This window comes from Leguminivora glycinivorella, chromosome 15 (genome assembly GCF_023078275.1).
Source record: "Leguminivora glycinivorella isolate SPB_JAAS2020 chromosome 15, LegGlyc_1.1, whole genome shotgun sequence".
NCBI lineage: Eukaryota > Metazoa > Arthropoda > Insecta > Lepidoptera > Tortricidae > Leguminivora > Leguminivora glycinivorella.
The window spans coordinates 3,970,912-3,989,957 of record NC_062985.1 but is presented as its reverse complement, the minus strand read 5'-3'; the positions used below and the strand labels follow the sequence as shown (position 1 = coordinate 3,989,957).

The 19,046-nt window shown below is 38.8% G+C and overlaps 2 protein-coding genes and 1 long non-coding RNA gene across 6 annotated transcripts in view; 2 read left to right on the top strand and 1 right to left on the bottom strand.

Moving 5' to 3' along the window:
- LOC125234127 (NAD-dependent protein deacetylase Sirt6) overlaps positions 1 to 19,046 on the top strand; it is a 309,879-nt gene that overhangs the window by 164,087 nt on the left and 126,746 nt on the right. The window lies entirely within an intron of this gene.
- LOC125234145 lies at positions 169 to 2,265 on the top strand. Its single transcript, XR_007177944.1, has 2 exons — positions 169 to 1,760; positions 1,810 to 2,265. It is a non-coding gene; the product is annotated as an uncharacterized LOC125234145 (long non-coding RNA).
- LOC125234135 (sorbitol dehydrogenase) lies at positions 2,059 to 11,843 on the bottom strand. 2 transcript variants are annotated; one of them, XM_048140332.1, is made up of 8 exons: positions 11,725 to 11,843; positions 9,967 to 10,000; positions 9,518 to 9,651; positions 5,239 to 5,429; positions 4,382 to 4,566; positions 4,027 to 4,205; positions 3,610 to 3,731; positions 2,059 to 3,098 (listed from the first exon to the last, which is right to left on the bottom strand). In XM_048140332.1, exons 1-8 carry the CDS (start codon positions 11,776 to 11,778, stop codon positions 2,921 to 2,923), a joined length of 1,077 nt encoding a protein of 358 aa, XP_047996289.1. In that variant the 5' UTR covers positions 11,779 to 11,843; the 3' UTR covers positions 2,059 to 2,920. The 2 variants fall into 2 exon arrangements, with proteins under 2 accessions (XP_047996289.1, XP_047996290.1); XM_048140333.1 differs by lacking the exons at positions 9,518 to 9,651; positions 9,967 to 10,000; positions 11,725 to 11,843 and adding an exon at positions 9,376 to 9,485.

Sequence of the window (19,046 nt, the reverse complement as noted above, 5' to 3'; positions counted from 1 at the left end):
CCTTCTTTTTGTGCGATGTTATTGCCGGTGACTGCACTAAAACAAAAGAAAATCTCATAGGTTTAAGGATTTGAACTATTCAGAAGTAACAGTTACTAACTATTTACTCTTCATGTTGACAGGAAAATAAAACTACTAAATTATAATTTTATTTGCCGTCTCATAAACTATGATTGTGAGTCATATAAGGTTAACCTTAGGTTAATCATAAACGTATTGATGCAGTATTAGGTACAGAGGTGCTGTGGTGGCAGGATTGCAGTGCGAAGTAAAAAGTGCGCCAAAATTTAAAAAAGTCAGCATCAGGCAATCCAGGCTTCATATAAATTCTACTGAAAATTCTCACGTCGCGACTGGTTGACGAGGACTCGAGTTCTCCTCACGCTCGTGATTTGTTGCGTAGACTGCACACTGGCTCGCATTCGTGCACAGCGGACACAGCGGTGTTAGTAAATATGTTTGGTACCCCATACTTACAAATACCTATTATAGGTCCGATTAAATTACGAATCGGTATGGTTGATACATAATTCTCCCCATCGATAGCTGGCTATCGTGAAAACAGGCCAAAACTGTAAATTCGTAAAAAGCAAAATAAATACCCAGGACTCGTTGCAACAATGAATTTTGCTGTTACGTAATTTTGATAACATTATGTTATGTTATGTACCTATGTGTATGTAGATATTGTTGTATACTTAGGAATGTTTTACTGATGTTTAACAATCGTCATCTCATGTCACATAATTGAGTTTGTTTAGCCTTGTTCTGCCCACCGCATACAGTTTGAGCCATTGAAATTTAAACTAAATAATTGAATAAACGGGGTAGATTTTCCTTTGTATCACGATTAAGGTAAAAATAAAAAATAGGTATTTTTGTCTATCCAGGCTTTTAATTTATAAGTACCAAAAAAATGGAATATGTCCTTTATAAATCACATTGGGCAGGACGAGGACAGTAAAACGTTATATTAATAGGCACGTACAAATACAAAATATTTAGTAAAGGTAGTTAAGTAGTTCCCGCCTTATACGTCGCATCTCTCAGAATGTTGATTGGTTTTTAATACTTGGGCTATGGTCACCCAATTTACCTAGAACCCGAAATGACTTAACTATCACGGAGCCTGACTGTACGAGGAGAGCTGACCAAGCATAGAATTACGGCTCGTGTTTTCGTAAATGATGCAATATATAATGGGAAGCAAAGAAGGAAATCTGGCAGGCAATCATGGTCGCGCGATAAACGATAAAACATCATTTATCGCGCAACCATACTTGCCAGCCTGGTGGTGATGGCAGTTCCGCTCGCGTGAGATAAGTAGTTAGTATATGTACAGTCAACCGATTAGAATCATAGGCCACTCTAGAACCCTGTCGTATTGACACCGTGCTTATTTGCTATAAAAGTCAGTTTGACTTTTACTGTGAAAGGGTTCTATCTACAGTGGCCTAGGGTTCAGATTGGTTGACTGTTCTGTACCCACAGCCACACCTCGGATACTGGCGATCAAATGTATGAAAGAGGCGCGTTCCTAGCACACAGTCTAAGCTCGAGTAGGTGAACGCGTACTATGCTGTATGAGTGAGATATGACTGGTCGACTGTTCTCGTTTTTGACAGGCGGTAACTGTAAGGTAACCGAGAGGGGGTGGGCGGCGCTTTCAGCGGGGAGCGGGAGTGGCCATACTGTACGATAGTACTCTTTATTATACTGTGCCACAGCTGCTTAGCTTAGCTTGTGTGAGGTACGTTAAGGTTAAATTTTGTTTCGATAGCAACAAAATGTAACCTTAACGTACGTAAGTGGTAGGTATTGAGGGGCCTAGCCAAGAGATGCTTGCTTAGAATAAAATAAACCGCCAGTTAAATATTGTAGGTGTAGTGGACATTTACTTGAAAACTACATCTTCACGAAGCCTGCCTTAAATGAAGTATACTTTTGCTTTTTGATACATTCATTTTCTCTGCCTAAAGTGTCAATTCGAGTCTGTGCACAACTCCTGGTGAAATCTACAACTAAAATCGGGAGCGGGAGTTAAATAAAAATGTCAACTTGTAATAAAATAACTTATTTCATAATGTTTCATGATATCAATCTACCATTATTATTTGGCCAACAGCGCCTATAAAATGCATAAGAACCTATGTGTCAATAATTCAAAATACTCTCCTAAAATTTTTCAATTATATTAATGCCTAATAGCTTAGAACACCGCTCAGAATGTTGAAATGAAGTTTTGTGATTTGTTCAAAGATAATAAATAATTATGCATTTAGAACAATGCAAGATTTACAAAATTAACCCTGTAAATGTTTTAAAATAAAAAATATATATTTACCAAATTCTTAAAATTTAAGGTCTTCGTCTTCGTCTTCATGAAATTTCATATTTTCAAAATTCAGTTTATAACCAAATATATAGTTTTGGTAAGTATCGGAAATCGAAACCAGTAGGTAGTAAAGAGTTAGGTGTTTGTTACGTTAGATCACAAGGAGTTTTACCTACGTAGATTTATCTCGCCACCTTTTAAAACATGGCTGTGTAGTCACTACTGACGCTGACTAGGCTACCTATGTTACGTATACACTGACGCCCGTGACTTATATGGCGGCTTGTGCTCACGGTATCTTGGTTAAACTGGGGATCCTATCGGACCAGACCCCGTAGCCGGATGTCATTTCTGCGACGCCAAACGCCGCAGAAATGCAGTCTGGCTCTGTCGCGCCAATACGCAAGAGCTACGAAAGATATATTATTGTGAGCGTTTGTGCATTCGGCTACGCACACTGGTACCTATCATCGAACATTCTGCGAGCTTTGTCATACGCTTGTTGTGGTGTGGTCGCTCGCTTGTGGCACTGGTTTCAAATCTTCAGATGAATGTTTTGTTTGTGGTGTATTTAAAAGGTCAAGTTTAGAATTTCTCCTTGTTGTTGGCATCCCGGGGCTGCAGGTGGATCATGACCTTGATGCCGGCGCCCTGGCGCGCCGTCTCGTAGGCCTCCAGCGTCTCCTCAAGCGAGAAGTGGTGCGTCACCAGCGGCTTAACGTTGATCTTGCCACTGGCCACCATGGCTAGCGCGATGGGGTACCTGGTTACAAATGACAATTAGTAAATATTGTATCTGATTCAGATGTTTTGAAATGTAGGGTGTGTTTTTCTTAACATCTCTCAACAACAGTAGGTAAAGTGCTTCCTGGCCCGAACATTGATTGAAAACGGGTTTTATATGGAGTTTTCAAGGGTTGCCCTCTGTGAGAAGGGCACACCAACGGCAACTTGGATACAAATTGCAATTGTTCTTGTACAAATTCGATTGCAACCCGTTTGTGTCGGTCCTTAGGTAGGTTAACTACTAACTTACTAAGCCGTCTCATTGAAGAACATCTCAGGTTTTTGTTGAGTTATTGGAAATGGGTACAGAACAAAATATCCCTTCGATGTCGTCTAACAATCTGGCAATGTAATAATTCTTTACCACCAAGTAAAGAAGAGCCTATCGAGTAACTATAACGACATACACTTATGGCACAAAATTAGGGCTGTACCTATACCTATAGGTATCCAGTTCAATAAGTAACTGTCGCTGTACTGATACTCACTCGTTAACGTAGCGGAAGATGCCTCGGATGTCAACCTCGCGGCTCATGGCGCCAGCAAGAGGCACGGTGAGCTCCGGTGAGCCCATTCCAACTAGCACCGCGGTACCACCTGATTTGGTAGCCTGGAATGAGCAACAAAAAAAACAAATGAACATTTTGTAGCAGAAATCATACCATACAAGATCCAAACTAATTTACCCCAGGCCCGATTAGTGTGCCACTATTTAATAAATTTTCTGATTATTCTGTTAACCCCAAATCCTCGATGACTGATCACTGGTTTTCAATATCTACGAGTATCTCTACACTGCCCGCTTTGTTCACGTATTTCCTGCACGTTTACTAACTAGCAATGCATTGCCAGCCCTATCTCCACCTTAGCCGCGCTCTGTCAAGATTCTTGTCCCATTTACTCACCAGCATAGCGAGCCTGACAGTGGACTGTGCGCCGCTAGCATCAATGCTGAAGTCCGGGTGTTCGCCAAGGAGCTGATGAGTGCGGGCCACTAAATCAGCTTCGTTATCATCGCGGGTGACCAGCATGGTTTCGTCCGCGCCCATCTTCTTGGCGAAGTCCAGGCGGGATCGGAGAATGTCTGAAATAAGGGAATAAGAATTAACTATTTTTCAGGCAACATTGATTTTGACATCATCATCGTGTTGGACATTCAGCAAAAACTCGTAAGTAACTGATAAATTCAGATTCTGTTTTAATTACGTGCGGATGGATAGTTGGATACCCACTTTAAGTGGCTCAAACACCGGCACTCACCTGTGATAAGCACTTTGCTGGCACCGAACGCCTTAGCGGCCAACATAACGACCAGACCAATAGGCCCAGCGCCTAGAACTAGCACTGTGGAGCCTCCAGTGACGCCGGCGCGACGGCACGCGTGGATACCCACGGAAAGGGGTTCTAGTAGTGCGCCCTCTTCCATTGAAACATGGTCAGGTAATCTGAGGAAGATATGGGATATGTAAAAGTGATTGACAATGCTACAAAAAAAGGAACCAGCGCCAGATTAGGGAGGATTAAGCGTCATGGGGTTGCTGATGAGAAGCAGGATTTTTTTTATATCGAGTAGAATTGTGTCGCTTAACTTCAAACCTGGGTAAATCCATTCTGCTTTAAGGTTGAATTATATAAAACACATAATAAAATCTGAAAGATAATCAATCATATAGCAGAATGGATTTACCCAAGTTTGAAGCGACACAATTAGTTCAACGCGCAACGGTACCATGTTCATATTCTTTGATGAATACTTTTGCATGTTAAATTGTATGTTGTTATTTAATGCATGTTAATTATAAGATGTAATGTTTTGAAAAGAAGTTGCCCGCCGAGTTTCTTGCCGGTCCCATAGTGGATACCCCCCTCCCAACTGAGGGGGGACTGAAATCTTCTCGAGGCTGAGGCGTAGGGTTAGAGCCGGCGTAGCTTTATTTGACGTTCATATGCGCATTGTAATATGCCTACTTGAAAAATAAATATTTCATTTCATTTTCATTTTCATTTTCATGTGGCTCTCATTGTAGTAGCGCCGCCATGTTGTCATGGCAGTGCAGTGTAGCACAGAAGATGATGTCTGGACCGAGGGGGTAGCGGAACTTTCAGAACACACTCACTTGTAGCAGAAGTCGGCAGCATGCTTGTAGTAGCGCGCCAGGTTGCCGTGGCAGGGCGGGGTAGCGCAGAAGATGATGTCGGGACAGAGGTGGTAGCGGCCCGTCTTGCAGAACTCGCAGTAGCGGCAAGGCACGCCCGGCTCGATCGCCACGCGGTCTCCTGGGACCAGGTTCTTTACTTTGGCACCAACCTGTGAAAATGATGGAAATGTTAAAATATTCAATATTATTAAGACCAAATCCTATAACTTTTTTCTATAGTTCAAGTTAATCAATCGTCGTTTGGATATTTTATGGATACAATACATACCTACACAACAATTTAATAAGTCAGACAAAACTTGTTAATAATTGCTGAATTTCACTAGAGATTAATTACTTTTCACACCAGCATTCAAATCACTTCATTCGTTTAAGGTGCTAGGTACCATACCATATTTATTTACATACCACCGATAGGCACACGAGGCACATAAGGTACCAATATACAATTGCCCTCTTCTTGCACTCGGGGTTCAAAACCATTAATTACGCATAATCTTTGATATCAGGCCATGAAGCCATTAAGATACGGCTGACCTGACTGATCCCATAAGCCAATGGTATCATCCGACATTCGATAAATCGACGTATCATCCGATAGTCACTTGTTTGTCAGTTCAACTGCACTATTCATAGAATTATAGACAGACAACTCCGATATTCATAGAATTTTAATGTTTACAATACATTAGATAACGATAAAAATAAGGTTTAGGTACGTTTTTTTTTTTCTTTTTAGGGTTCCGTAGTCAACTAGGAACCCTTATAGTTTCGCCATGTCTGTCTGTCCGTCCGTCCGTCCGTCCGTCCGTCCGTCCGTCCGTCCGCGGATAATCTCAGTAACCGTAAGCACTAGAAAGCTGAAATTTGGTACCAATATGTATATCAATCACGCCAACAAAGTGCAAAAATAAAAAATGGAAAAACATGTTTTATTAGGGTACCCCCCCTACATGTAAAGTGGGGGCTGATATTTTTTTTCATTCCAACCCCAACGTGTGATATATTGTTGGATAGGTATTTAAAAATGAATAAGGGTTTACTAAGATCGTTTTTTGATATTATTAATATTTTCGGAAATCGCTCCTAAAGGAAAAAAAAGTGCGTCCCCTCCCCTCTAACTTTTGAACCATATGTTTAAAAAATTAAAAAATATGAAAAAAATCACAAAAGTAGAACTTTATAAAGACTTTCTAGGAAAATTGTTTTGAACTTGATAGGTTCAGTAGTTTTTGAGAAAAATACGGAAAACTACGGAACCCTACACTGAGCGTGGCCCGACACGCTCTTGGCCGGTTTTTTTAATATAGAAAAAAAAATTGACAGTTAAACATAACATAAAAGATTAAACATACCATTAAAACTAAAGTTAAATCTAAAAATAAGTAAAAACTACATAACAAACCATAGGTTTAGGTACGTTTAGTATTTTAAGGGGCAATACGAACCGAATTGTATACCTAAACGTAATTTCGATTTTTTTTTTACTCAGAAAAGAGAATATTATATTAATAGTTAATATCCTCTTAAAACTCTCGGGGTCTTTCGAGCCCGGTCATTTATAAGGCGTGCGTGGGGATATAGATCCAACACGTAGAGGCCATTTGGAGAGCTTTGATGTCATGTAGAACGTCATATTAATATTATTATTATAGAGAATTAAAAAGACATACACTTCAATACTGATGTTGTCCCAGAGCTGTAAGAACCTCTTTTTGACACATGACAGCGTCCACAAAACGTAAACTCGCGCAACCTAATGAAATATTAAATAAAATCCTGTAATAATATTTAAAAAAATCAAGTACTTAAAAACAATATTTCGCTTACTTTAAACATAATCTAACACATGTTACATTTTTGCGGATCATCGTTAGTGAGTATTTTACGATATTAATTTATCACGCAGGATTCACTTATTATGTCATTTATCATTCATTCTTATTTTTAAACTAGCACTAGTTTAAGGATTAGGGATTAAGGATTTTTGTGGCAGAGTCTGTCATTTCGATTCAAATGACATTTCAGTAAGTTGATAGAAATCGTATATTTGTTTAAGCGCCTACTTTTGTACATAGGGCCTAATCGATTCAACCCATTCGAAATTAATCGTTAGATTTGGCAAACGATACGTCTTAGTCTTAGTCTGTGTAAGAATGTCCTATAATATTTATTTATTTATTTTATTATTTATTTATTTATTATCGCAACAGACTTCAAAACAAATGTGTCAAAAATGTGAACTTACAAATCCGGGACAATACATACATATACGTTAAGTTATTCAATGGTTTACGGTATATGGCAGTGCTGCACTCTAACGGCCGAACATTGCAGATTGCAGTAATAACCCCTACTCATAATAAGCAAGTACCTATTTGTGATTTGAATATTTATTTTGTTTTTATATTTATAGGTAAGTAACAATTATCCACTTTTATTGCTTTATTATCTCAATGTCACACTTTATTATGAGATTGAGAGTTACCGACGTGTTATATTGTTTAATTAATTTACTTACTGACAAACATGCTGTAATAATATGAAGGATTTAATCACACTTAACGCAGTAATAAAAAGATAAGCCCAAGTTAATTTAATTAATCACTTACATAAATGAAGGAATTTTTTGAAGTAGTTAGGACTGGAAAACAAATAACTGTTAAAAACATATTTACAATTACGCAGTTAAAAAAAACAAATAACAAGAATTTTATTCAATAAATAAAAAGTTACTAGTATGTACAATCTTAAACAAATAAAATATAAAAATTAAAACTAAAGTAAGTACCTTAAAAAAATTAAATAAAACTAAATTAAAATCTATAAACTAATCAAGTAATCATAAAGACCTCCGCGAGCTGTACCGGGTGCAAAGGTGCCCATCAAACTTGCCGCATTGCCACGTTGGATGGCAATGGACAACCTTTGCACCAGGTACGAGCCCGCACGGCATCGGAGGTCCTCTCTCTCAGCTTATGTCCCAACTCGCGTATAAATGCTATGACCTCTGACCCCCAACACCCCGTTGTCTCTATTACGCAGTTATATACGTCTTTGGTACTAGCAATTAACAAAACAAAATCCGGGTTTCAGTACCAATTTATATTACATTCCTATTCTTATATTCCTTGACATTTTCATAGGTAAATTAAAATGCAAGTTTACGTTCACGACATCGTGAAAAAACAGACTATTTTAAATTGTAGAATTATCATTTAATCAATAATTTAATCCGATTTCTGACGTAAATGCGCGGGTGTGTCCGTAGCTACTGGACTTATCTAGAAGAAAAATGCAGTATCTCACTATACAAACACATTTTATTATCTAAACTTTAGTACTGTGATATAGAACTGCGAATTTGTCGTCCGTATACGGGCTTTGTTTTTGTGATCACACACCTCCTATATCAAAAACAAGTTTCTGGGTGGTCATGTACCACGTACGCATACATAAATACTTATTTAGGTATTTAAGTGACTATTATGAATAATTAATCGCAATATTTTTTTTTGTTTTTTCGTATTTGTAACATATGACTGACGAGGGTTTACTGGTGAAACCCGATAAATCGAGATCGAATCCTTGAAATAACAACATTGTGGAAATTGCACATAGTTCGAATTTCAAAGAACCAGTTTGCTCAACTTATCGGGTGTCACCAGTAAACCCTCGTGTAAATTAATTCGATCTTTAGGAAATTAAAAATAAAGGCAAAAGTCAGGATATTTTTTTTACAAAACGTATACTGTCTACTTTCAGCTTGAGTTTCAAGTTCACTCTTTAGGCTAGGAATTTGTGCAGGCACAACAAATCTGATGTGATGTTACCTTGGCTGCGGCTCTAGAAACCTCATGCGCCCGTTCAGCACGAAATGGCTCCAGGTACCGTTCTGCCAGTAGTGTACGTCCACACAGAAGCACCTCTGAGACTCATGTAGGTTGTGTGGTCACCTTGGCAACGACTCCAGAAGCCTCATGGCCCATGATCATGGGCTCCTTGAGCACAAAGTGGCCGCAGACGCCGCTCTGCCAGTAGTGCACTTCGGACCAAAGACAGAAGCACCTCAACTCAAGTAGGATGTGTGGTTACCTTGGCAACGACTCCAGAAGCCTCATGGCCCATGATCATGGGCTCTTTGAGCACGAAGTGGCCGCAGGCGCCGCTCTGCCAATAGTGTACGTCAGACCACAGAAAGAAATACCTGTAAGACTCATGTTGGATATCTGGTTACCTTGGCAACGACTCCAGAAGCCTCGTGGCCCATGATCATTGGCTCCTTGAGCACGAAGTGGCCGCAGGCGCCGCTCTGCCAGTAGTGCACATCGGACCCGCAGATACCCACGCAGTCCATGCGCAGAAGGACCTCTGAAATGGATGCATGGCATATTAGACACAGTTCAAATGTCTTCTGCTCAAGGGCGGATCCAATTAACTTTGTAGACCTTTGCTCCAGACCCCTGCTCTGTTTCCACGGTTCATATTATAGAATCTAGATAGTTCTACCGAGAACAAAATGTAACAGACAGACAATTACCGACAGTACTTAGGTGCTCGTAGGAAACTCGTCAACTAATATGTGTTTTTCAATTTTATAGGATGCCTTTTGGGTTAAGGAATGATGCAATAATACTTACCATATACTATATACTTACCTAAGCAATATTATCATTATGAACTTACCATCGTCATTTATTTGTGGGATCGGAGTTTGTTCCTGTATATAAAGAGAAAAATCAAATTATTTCACAATGATATCAGAACCACGACACAAGGTTTCTTTCGCAGAATTTTAACTAGCAAAGACAATTTAGGACCTATTAGAGATTAGAGGAAAATATATTATTATTTTTCAGTACAGATGGTGTTTTTTTTACGCACTAGTGCGAGAAATGGTTCATGATGTGCCAGCCCCTCTAGTACAACTTGCCTTGTCGCGTCGAGTCCATACTTGAAGTCGCGCTTGATGATGGATGATGATGATGTTGACGAAAGTTAGCAGTTTAGCTTTAGAGTAGGTAGAATAGGAGCAAAACGCAACTTTATAGGGTCGGAGATTTGCAAATTTTATTGTTTTCGTGAGTCTCTGTATAGTTACTGAAAGAATATGGTACAAATAGTAACAAGGTATCAATGTCTGTTTAATAATGCCTCGAACCAATTGTCTTCAAGGCCAACAGCTCCGGTTCAATTTATTTTTCCCCTCACTAGCTCGGAAACACGTGTTTTGTCCTTTAATACCAGCGGGTAAAAACGCATTTTATCCACTAGTGGGTAAAGTAATTTGACCTTGAATAAAGTAAAATTAACTGCTTTAAAATTTATAAAAGTAGGTGAATCTAGTAATAAAGATGATTTACCACCTGTGGAACTACTGGAAGCAGTGATAAACGCATTTTTTGCGTTGTATTTTCCTCGCTACAGTGAGGGGAAAAGTTTAGTGTTACACTCGGGTGCAAATGTATTTTACTTCTCGTGTGTTAAAAAACTCGCAAGTTCAGGATTCTATTCTCGAACCACTCGCTTCACTCGTGGTTCAACTATAGAATCCTTTCACTTGCTCGTTTTTCAATTCCACACTCGGCGTTAAAATACAACTTTGCCCCCTTGTATAACAAATAACTATTAATTACTATTTACTGAGAAGGTAATAAATACCTAAATAGGTAAAATTCGTTCTAGTGACTTAGTACTTTTTCAGACTGATAATTATTGTGATAATATTATTGTTATCAGTGAAGATCGAGTAAGTGGTTTATCGTGTTGATATTAAAAATTATAAAACAACAATATACACACGTGCAACAAATACAACTATTGAAACAAGCAAGCGCATTTTACGGCAGCGATGACGTTTTGACATAGATATTATGTGCTTAAATTATTTTTATTAATACGATATTTAGGCACCTAAATGGATCCATTGATATCAATAATATTTAAATTCAGGTATTCTTAAGTCAATATCATCAGGAAAACTAGGTTGCTATTAGCCTTCAATAAAACAGAGACCGGCTTTTTGCCGGCCGATAAGAAAACTGTAATTCATGATAATTTATTCATTTAAATAAAGGCTACCGGGCGTTAAATATTCTACCTAGTTTTAAACAAGAATTTACTAAGTACGTGCAATGTATATGTAAGTGGATATAGTGTGGATAAGTAAAGTTTGTCTGTAAACAAACTTATTGGTATAATCCACTTGCTAGCCGGTCAGTATAAGACCACGTCAATCTTGGCAAACATATCGATCGCTCGACCACAACATTATTCTAATAATAGCCTTTTAACTTTTAACCCACGATTAATATGTCATATGTGAGAAAACATAATCAAAATACTATTCACGGTAACTATAAATGAAAAGTCACATAGTTTAGTCTAAAATTAGCTTTTAAGCACTTGAAATGTTTGTAAAATGAAATAGGATAGTTAACTTACCAATCGGAGGTCTTTCGTCTTGTGTAAGACGGCGGTGAGATTATCTTCTGACATGGCGTGTGTTGTCTACGGCGGCCACTACACAACTGGAGACAGAGGTGTGTCTGCATATTGTCAACAGCGAATCGTAATCATAATACTTCGATGTACAATGTTGTTGGAGTTACATTGCAGGGTTGTTGTGGGTGATGGGTTATTGATCGTTGGGGACGCGCAATGTATTGAAGGTTAAGGTCAGCTGTCGACGCCGGCTGATATGGACGATACGGTCGGTTGGTCCAAGTGATAAAATGATAAGGACCCAATACTACGCGATGTATTGATGTTTGACTTGACATTTATTTTTCACATGGAAAATGATAGAGATGTAAGGTGATGTAGGCACGAGAGCAATATCTGACTTTACTTTCAGCAGAATATTTTGCGACCCATCGTATAAGACAATTTTGCCAGCCAAATTTGAATCAATGGGATCAGGGACTATAAAACAGGGCTGACTTTCTTTAGTTTTAAATCGAACGAATCAAAACAAAAGCAACTCAAACTTAGATTCTATTTCATTGAAAGTATTTTGTACTAGTATTAGGACATTGACCCCCAAGAAGTTAATACTGATTACACTTTTCTTGCAATCGCTTTCAAGACACTTGCTCATCCAAACGCATCCTCTTGTGAATTGTCCCACGCAGCCACCGGTCAGAATGACCAGCTGCCACGCACGTTTACGCGAACACGTTTTTCTATCAATGGATATTTTTTGCCAGCGCGCCTGGCGCTTTCTGCATGTTATTTTAAAATTGACTCTACACTTAAGACTTACTGTTGTTTATTCGATAAAACTTAAAAGAGCCTTGTTGAAGATATTCATAATGAGTCGCAGTAGCAAAGCATTTTTTCATATCGTTATCTACAAAGACTACGAATCATAACAGTGGCGGCTCACTCCGCGATCCTATCGCCACGCTACAAGTATATCCTGGCGGCCGCGAGTTCGCGGCCTACTCAGGGGTGGCGCACATTCTCAAGGAATGCACGTTCGCACTTTCTATTGTTACTTTACGTCGCGAGGTTTTTTAAGCGATGTCCGCGGGTGGAATGGCTAATAATACTTAGTTAAATAGACATCATGAATAAAATAAATACCAAAAGATTAAGTCCCACGGAAAAGTTCAATAAGGCTTGTGATGTTGGAACCTTGAACAAAAATATATAAATACAGCGTATATATCTAGAAAGTACTCAAGACTTGAATATAATAGTATAACATTTAATGTGAGTTATGTGAGTATTAATTCGTTTGGATCCATTGGTAACCCTATCACCGGACGCCGCGCACGTGCGGCTCGTTTCTTTGTAAGAATGTTGTAGGTATTTAAAAAGGCGGCATTTCGGAAACATCAAAGCAGTGGGCCTTCTGTACTTGTACTATTATATATTCTGTGATCATAATAAAATTGTGGTATTCGATTATGTGCCTCGTTCATTAATATTGAAGTAATAATAATAACCATATTGTTCTTTAATTAAGTATTATTCGTACACATTTTATTTACAAACTTACAAAACATGTTCGTTGCCGTTAGCAATGTTTACATAGATTTCATTTAGTCGAGATAACACTAGACAATGTCAAGTTACTCAGTAGATAACATGTTAAATGAAGCAGTGTTTCTGTAAATACTGCTTCGTTATACATAGAATATTATAGAAATAAGTCAAACTCATAACTAATTTTGCGTTGCTATAATTAGGCGGATAATAGTTATTTGTTATACAAGGGGGCAAAGTTGTATTTTAACGCCGAGTGTGGAATTGGAAAACGAGCAAGTGAAAGGATTCTATATAGTTGAACCACGAGCGAAGCGAGTGGTTCGAGAATAGAATCCTGAACTTGCGAGTTTTTTAACATACGAGAAGTAAAATAGGTACATTTGCACCCGAGTGTAACACAAAACTTTTCCCCTCACTATAGCGAGGAAACTACAACGCAAAAAATGCGTTTATCACTGCTTCAAGTAGTTCCACAGGTGGTAAATCATCTTTATTACTAGATTCACCTGCTTTTATCAATTTTAAAGCAGTTAATTTGACTCTATTCAAGGTCAAATTACTTTACCCACTAGTGGATAAAATGCGTTTTTACCCGCTGGTATTAAAGGACAAAACACGTGTTTCCGAGCTAGTGAGGGGAAAAATATCATACATTCGAATTGAGAATCTCCCTTCAGAAATTAATCGGTATGACAAATGCCATATTATTAGTATTATTACCTATGTTATTCAAAGTTTTTGAGTACAATTTTCTATCGACAGTAAAGGGTTTACTCAGTACAAGAAAACTGGTTTCACATATAAAGTAAGTGAAATACTTAACATATTTAATTTCGGCATATAGATCTATCAATTTACTTGCTTGTTAACCTCCACGACGATAATACAGGGTCACTCCCACAAGCTATCATCTCCTGGTAACAGTAACAGCATGTAGGCTTATGAACTGTGGAGTCTACGAGATTCAAATAAAGAAAGGTGAAATTAATAATTAGATATAACCACATAATCATCATAATCTAAATTATATGATCGCCTATCATCCGCCATTAAAAAGTTATCAGAAATTCATTACTATCAAATCCCACACTCGAAGCTTTACGTAATGTTGGCCTTCGTTTCACCATAATTTATCTTTTTGCTGAAATGAAAACACGTTGAATATCACGATTTTAAAAACGGCCAAAATAAATAAGTCTTTTGAATATTATTTTTGACCGGTAGGAAAGTAATTATGAAAAGAGAAAGTTTAGTGTAACGCATCGAATAATGTCGATAAATTTGCCATCCATCACTATATTCATTCCTATTAGTATAGTACCTACATAATAGTGACAGTAGTTACTGCTGTACCTAGTGGCAGCAACTTATTGCTACAAAACCAAAACAGTGAGAGGTGGCATTAAAAGCTACCTTTGACGTTTAGGTAAAAGAACCTTGCAGATTGTCCCAAAGTAGCTATCAACACACACACATGAGTCTCTCACTAACAAAACTCTTACCCCTATTCATCTTCCATCCACTGGTGACGTCACGGGCCACCGTAGCTCCGACCCACTTGTTCCTCAGCCGAGTAGGCCCGTGTGCTGACACGCCCAAGATGCCTGTGAGAGTATCTGAGTTGAGCATTATGAGACGATTCTACGACTTTATGCTGTCGGGACAGCTGAACATTACTGCCAACTTCAGTGATGGATGGGATATCAAGGTTTGATTTATTTTCTTCCACTGATGATATCTATCACGCACAGTAGCCTAATAATTCCTCAGCTCTGTGGGTCGGTGTGCTGACACATCCAAAATGCCTGTGAGAATTTCTGAAGTGAGCATCAATGCGCCGATTCTATTACTTTATGTTCTTAGGGCAGCGTAACATTACCGCCTGCCTCAGTGATGGATGGGATATCAAGGTAACTCTGCTGGTAAATGAATAAGATTTAAGTAGTCAATGATTCGTATAGCTCCGTGTGCTGGTGAATCAGTGATCTTCAGTGATCGTTAGGATGTCAAGTACCTTTCAAATCTAGTAAAATAAAAATATGTAGATATAACTGAGATACACTCACATTTTTAGGCCACGATGCAGAAGTGTCCAGACATCCGCAACACGGACACATGTGACCACTACCGGTCGTTCACAGTCGTCTCCGGCGGCTGCAGCGGCGAGAGCTTGCCAGGCTTCGACCTCTACAGCATGTTCTTCCACTACCTGAGCCCCAAGCGAGTATCTATTCCTATAGTCAACTCATAGACAACGATGCAGAAGTGACCAGACATCAGCTACACCGAAAGCCACATGCACCAGGGATCTGCATTTTTTCTTGTTTGAAGTTGAACTGTCTATACCTACACGTCATAAATTGGTGTACCTGACCGCACCGATCCTTCACAGCGAGGACGTGGCACAACCTATCAGTCGCAGGACAACCAATCTCTCAATAAGCACACGAAAATCAAAATTACACAACCTAATAGTTTCATTTACCTTTGAAATAATTTTCAGAATGAGCTGCCCAATACAACCAGGGCAGTACCGCATCGAGAACTACCCTTTCTTCACCGAAGACAACTACTTGGCTGTGACGGAGGCTAAGATATCCACCAGCGTGTTCGGGTACACGGTGCGGTTAGACGGGTTCAGTGACTCCGAGCAGGTGAGCTGAAGGAAGTAGGTACCGGGGCACAAGGTTTTGAGAAGGGTCTCATCGGAAGATCAGCGCTGGAATCCACCAGCAACACGCTATAATGTGTAATTTCTCTTGTCTGTGTTCACGAATAAAAGATAATAATAATAATAATGCCGCCACCGCCATGTGGGATGTTGATTCAACGATCATTGTCCCTATAGTCGTTTCAGCGAACGGTCTCATAGCGAAGAGTCTCGACCAACATCTTAAGAGACTCTCGCTAGGTGGCTGGATCAAGGGCCAGATGCAGAAGGCGGTGATCTTGGACACGGCGCGGATAGTCCGACGGTTCCTCTCTCTGCAGCCCTAACCACCGGCAGCTTGGGCCCTGCCCCGCTGCTGGCGGCACCCTAGGTTAGGTTTTTTTATAATGTGTTTATATATTTTGTATTGTTTTGTATGTGGTTTTGTATTTTACTTTTATAATCATATTATAAAACCTAGCCTAAGAATTAAAATGAATAAAGAGGAATAATAGGAATAATAAAATACTTTATTGTGCACTACAAAAAAAGATGCAATTTACAAAGCCAAGACTAAAATAGCAGATTACAACAGGCGGTCTTATCGCTAGAGAGCGAAAAGATATTCTATTCTATTCTACAAACTTTTCATTCGACGTCACAGCTATAGTTTGTTATCTTTAATGTTTAAGGGGCTACCTTTGAACGCGCCACGCAGGCACGCACCGCGCGCCAGTTGCCTGCCGGCTCTCGGACGGAGGGGCTGTGCCGCTCGCTGCGCCGAGCCATTTTTTTCTTAGAATAGAGAAGCGAAACAAAATGAAATTAAATTATCATTTCATTATTACAAGTGTACATTACATAATTCCTGTTTTAGGACAAAAACAAATTATTTCACAATGTACTATGTGACATGTATTGGCGAATTTTGCCCGTCAGTCGCAAGTAGAATTTGGCCGTGTGGGTTTCATCACCGCTTACGGCTCTCACTGATCAATGCGGTCCTGGTTTCGAGCCCGGGCAGTGGGATATCTTTTTGTGTTTTTTTTTTCAAAAACGATTAGTTTCTACATTATAAAGGTTTTAATATCTCCCGGTTACAATATTTATGGCAAAATTCATTGTTTCGTATTTTCTCGCTGATGAAAATTATTTGAAGCTTCATATATATGTAAAAGTTTATACAAACGTTGAATTTTATCACAAATATTATACAGGAAGCCTGTATAGTTTACATGTGCTGGCTGTGTAAAAAAAAGCAATAAATAAATATGAAAATGAATACATAATTATTTTATATAAAATACACACAAGCTAAAATGCATGTGCCTTGTAAACGAGCGCGCAGGCATGGTTAGATTTGGTTAGGTATTACCCACAGTACCTACTGCGAGCCGGCGCGCGCGCTCGGGTGGGGTCGTTGACCTTGCAACCCCTGCAGGTAGGTTTTAGTTCGCGGCTTCGCGCACATAGCACGAAATGATATAGGTAACAAGGAAAGGTGATATATAAATAAATTTGAACTATTCTTTATATTATAATGTGACCATAATACGTACCGTATGCCGCAACTAACAAAAATCTAAATTTGTAGATAGGTGTTCGTAGTTTCCGTTAGAATAACGAAATATTTTAAAATTATATAATTATTACGATCAAAGATACGGTACCTAGCATAGAATTTTATCACAAATATTATTCATTTTTAGTTAAAAATATTGTGCCAAATTGTACAGGCTGTAATTTTTATAACAAGTAATATGTTAAAAAATAATGGAACCTGAAAATGTAATATTATATTTCGTTAAATTTTATATAGTTTCAGTTTCAGTTTATTTATTCAAGAACAATTTTTACATCGTGTTTGTTTATACACTTTAATCCTTCCATTCTGTATCCAAAACACTCTTCTCTCACGAGACTATTCAGATGGTACGCGACTGAACTTTGTGCTTCGTCCGCCTCGCCTGTGCGCGCTGTGTGTGTAGGGTGAAGTGGTCGACAGTGGTTCGTTTTTTTTTTCAAAGGCCATATCTCCGGAACTATTGCCGATAGGGAGTGAGTATAAAGAACAAAATTACAGTAAATGTAATATAGTTTTAGTATGTATTATTGATTTAAAAAAAAAATACTTTCAAACTCAAAGAAACCTAATATGTATTGCACTATGTTATTTTTTTGCTTACCGTTATCCCATGATTAAATATATTGTACATTGATTCGGTTCGGAGGTGGTGTCACCCCTTTTCCAGGCATTGGATACTGCGAATAATTGCCCATTTTGATAATTTTAAGCAATATAAATCATCAATAGAATCATATAAAAGTAAGGCGTAGATAAAAGCTAATAAGTAATAGTTATTTGTTATACAAGGGTGCAAAGTTGAACTTGGCGAGTTTTTCAACACACGAAAAGTAAAATACATTTGCACCCGTTTGTAACACGAAACTTTTCCCCTCCACTATTTATAGCGAGGAAAGTACAACGCAAAAAACGTATGTAGAATAGTATAATACTTTTTTATAAAAGCAAACGTAAAGATATGCAAACAGGTATACGGTCCGCCTGATGGAAAGCGATCACCGTAACCCTGTATACATGTATTCGTCATTATGCTAGATACAATTCCTTGAGAAATCTCTTTCAAAACCTTCTATGTTTGGTGCGCGAGCGTTATCATGGATACTCGCTGGATCATGGATACTATCAGTCATTCTGTGAAATATCCAGTACTGGTGTTAGTCGTCGCTCAAATGGTGTACACCACTTGTTTGTCTTCTAAAAGCTAAAATATAAATAAGATCATCATCCTCTTTGCGTTATCCCGGCATTTGCCACGGCTCATGGGAGCCTGGGGTCCGCTTTGACAACTAATCCCAAGATTTGGCGTAGGCACTAGTTTTACGAAAGCGACTGCCATCTGACCTTCCAACCCGGAGGGTAACTAGGCCTTATTGGGATTAGTCCGGTTTCCTCACGATGTTTTCCTTCACCGAAAAGCGACTGGCAAATATCAAATGACATTTCGCACATAAGTTCCGAAAAACTCATTGGTACGAGCCGGGGTTCGAACCCGCGACCTCCGGATCGAAAGTCGCACGCTCTTACCGCTAGGCCACC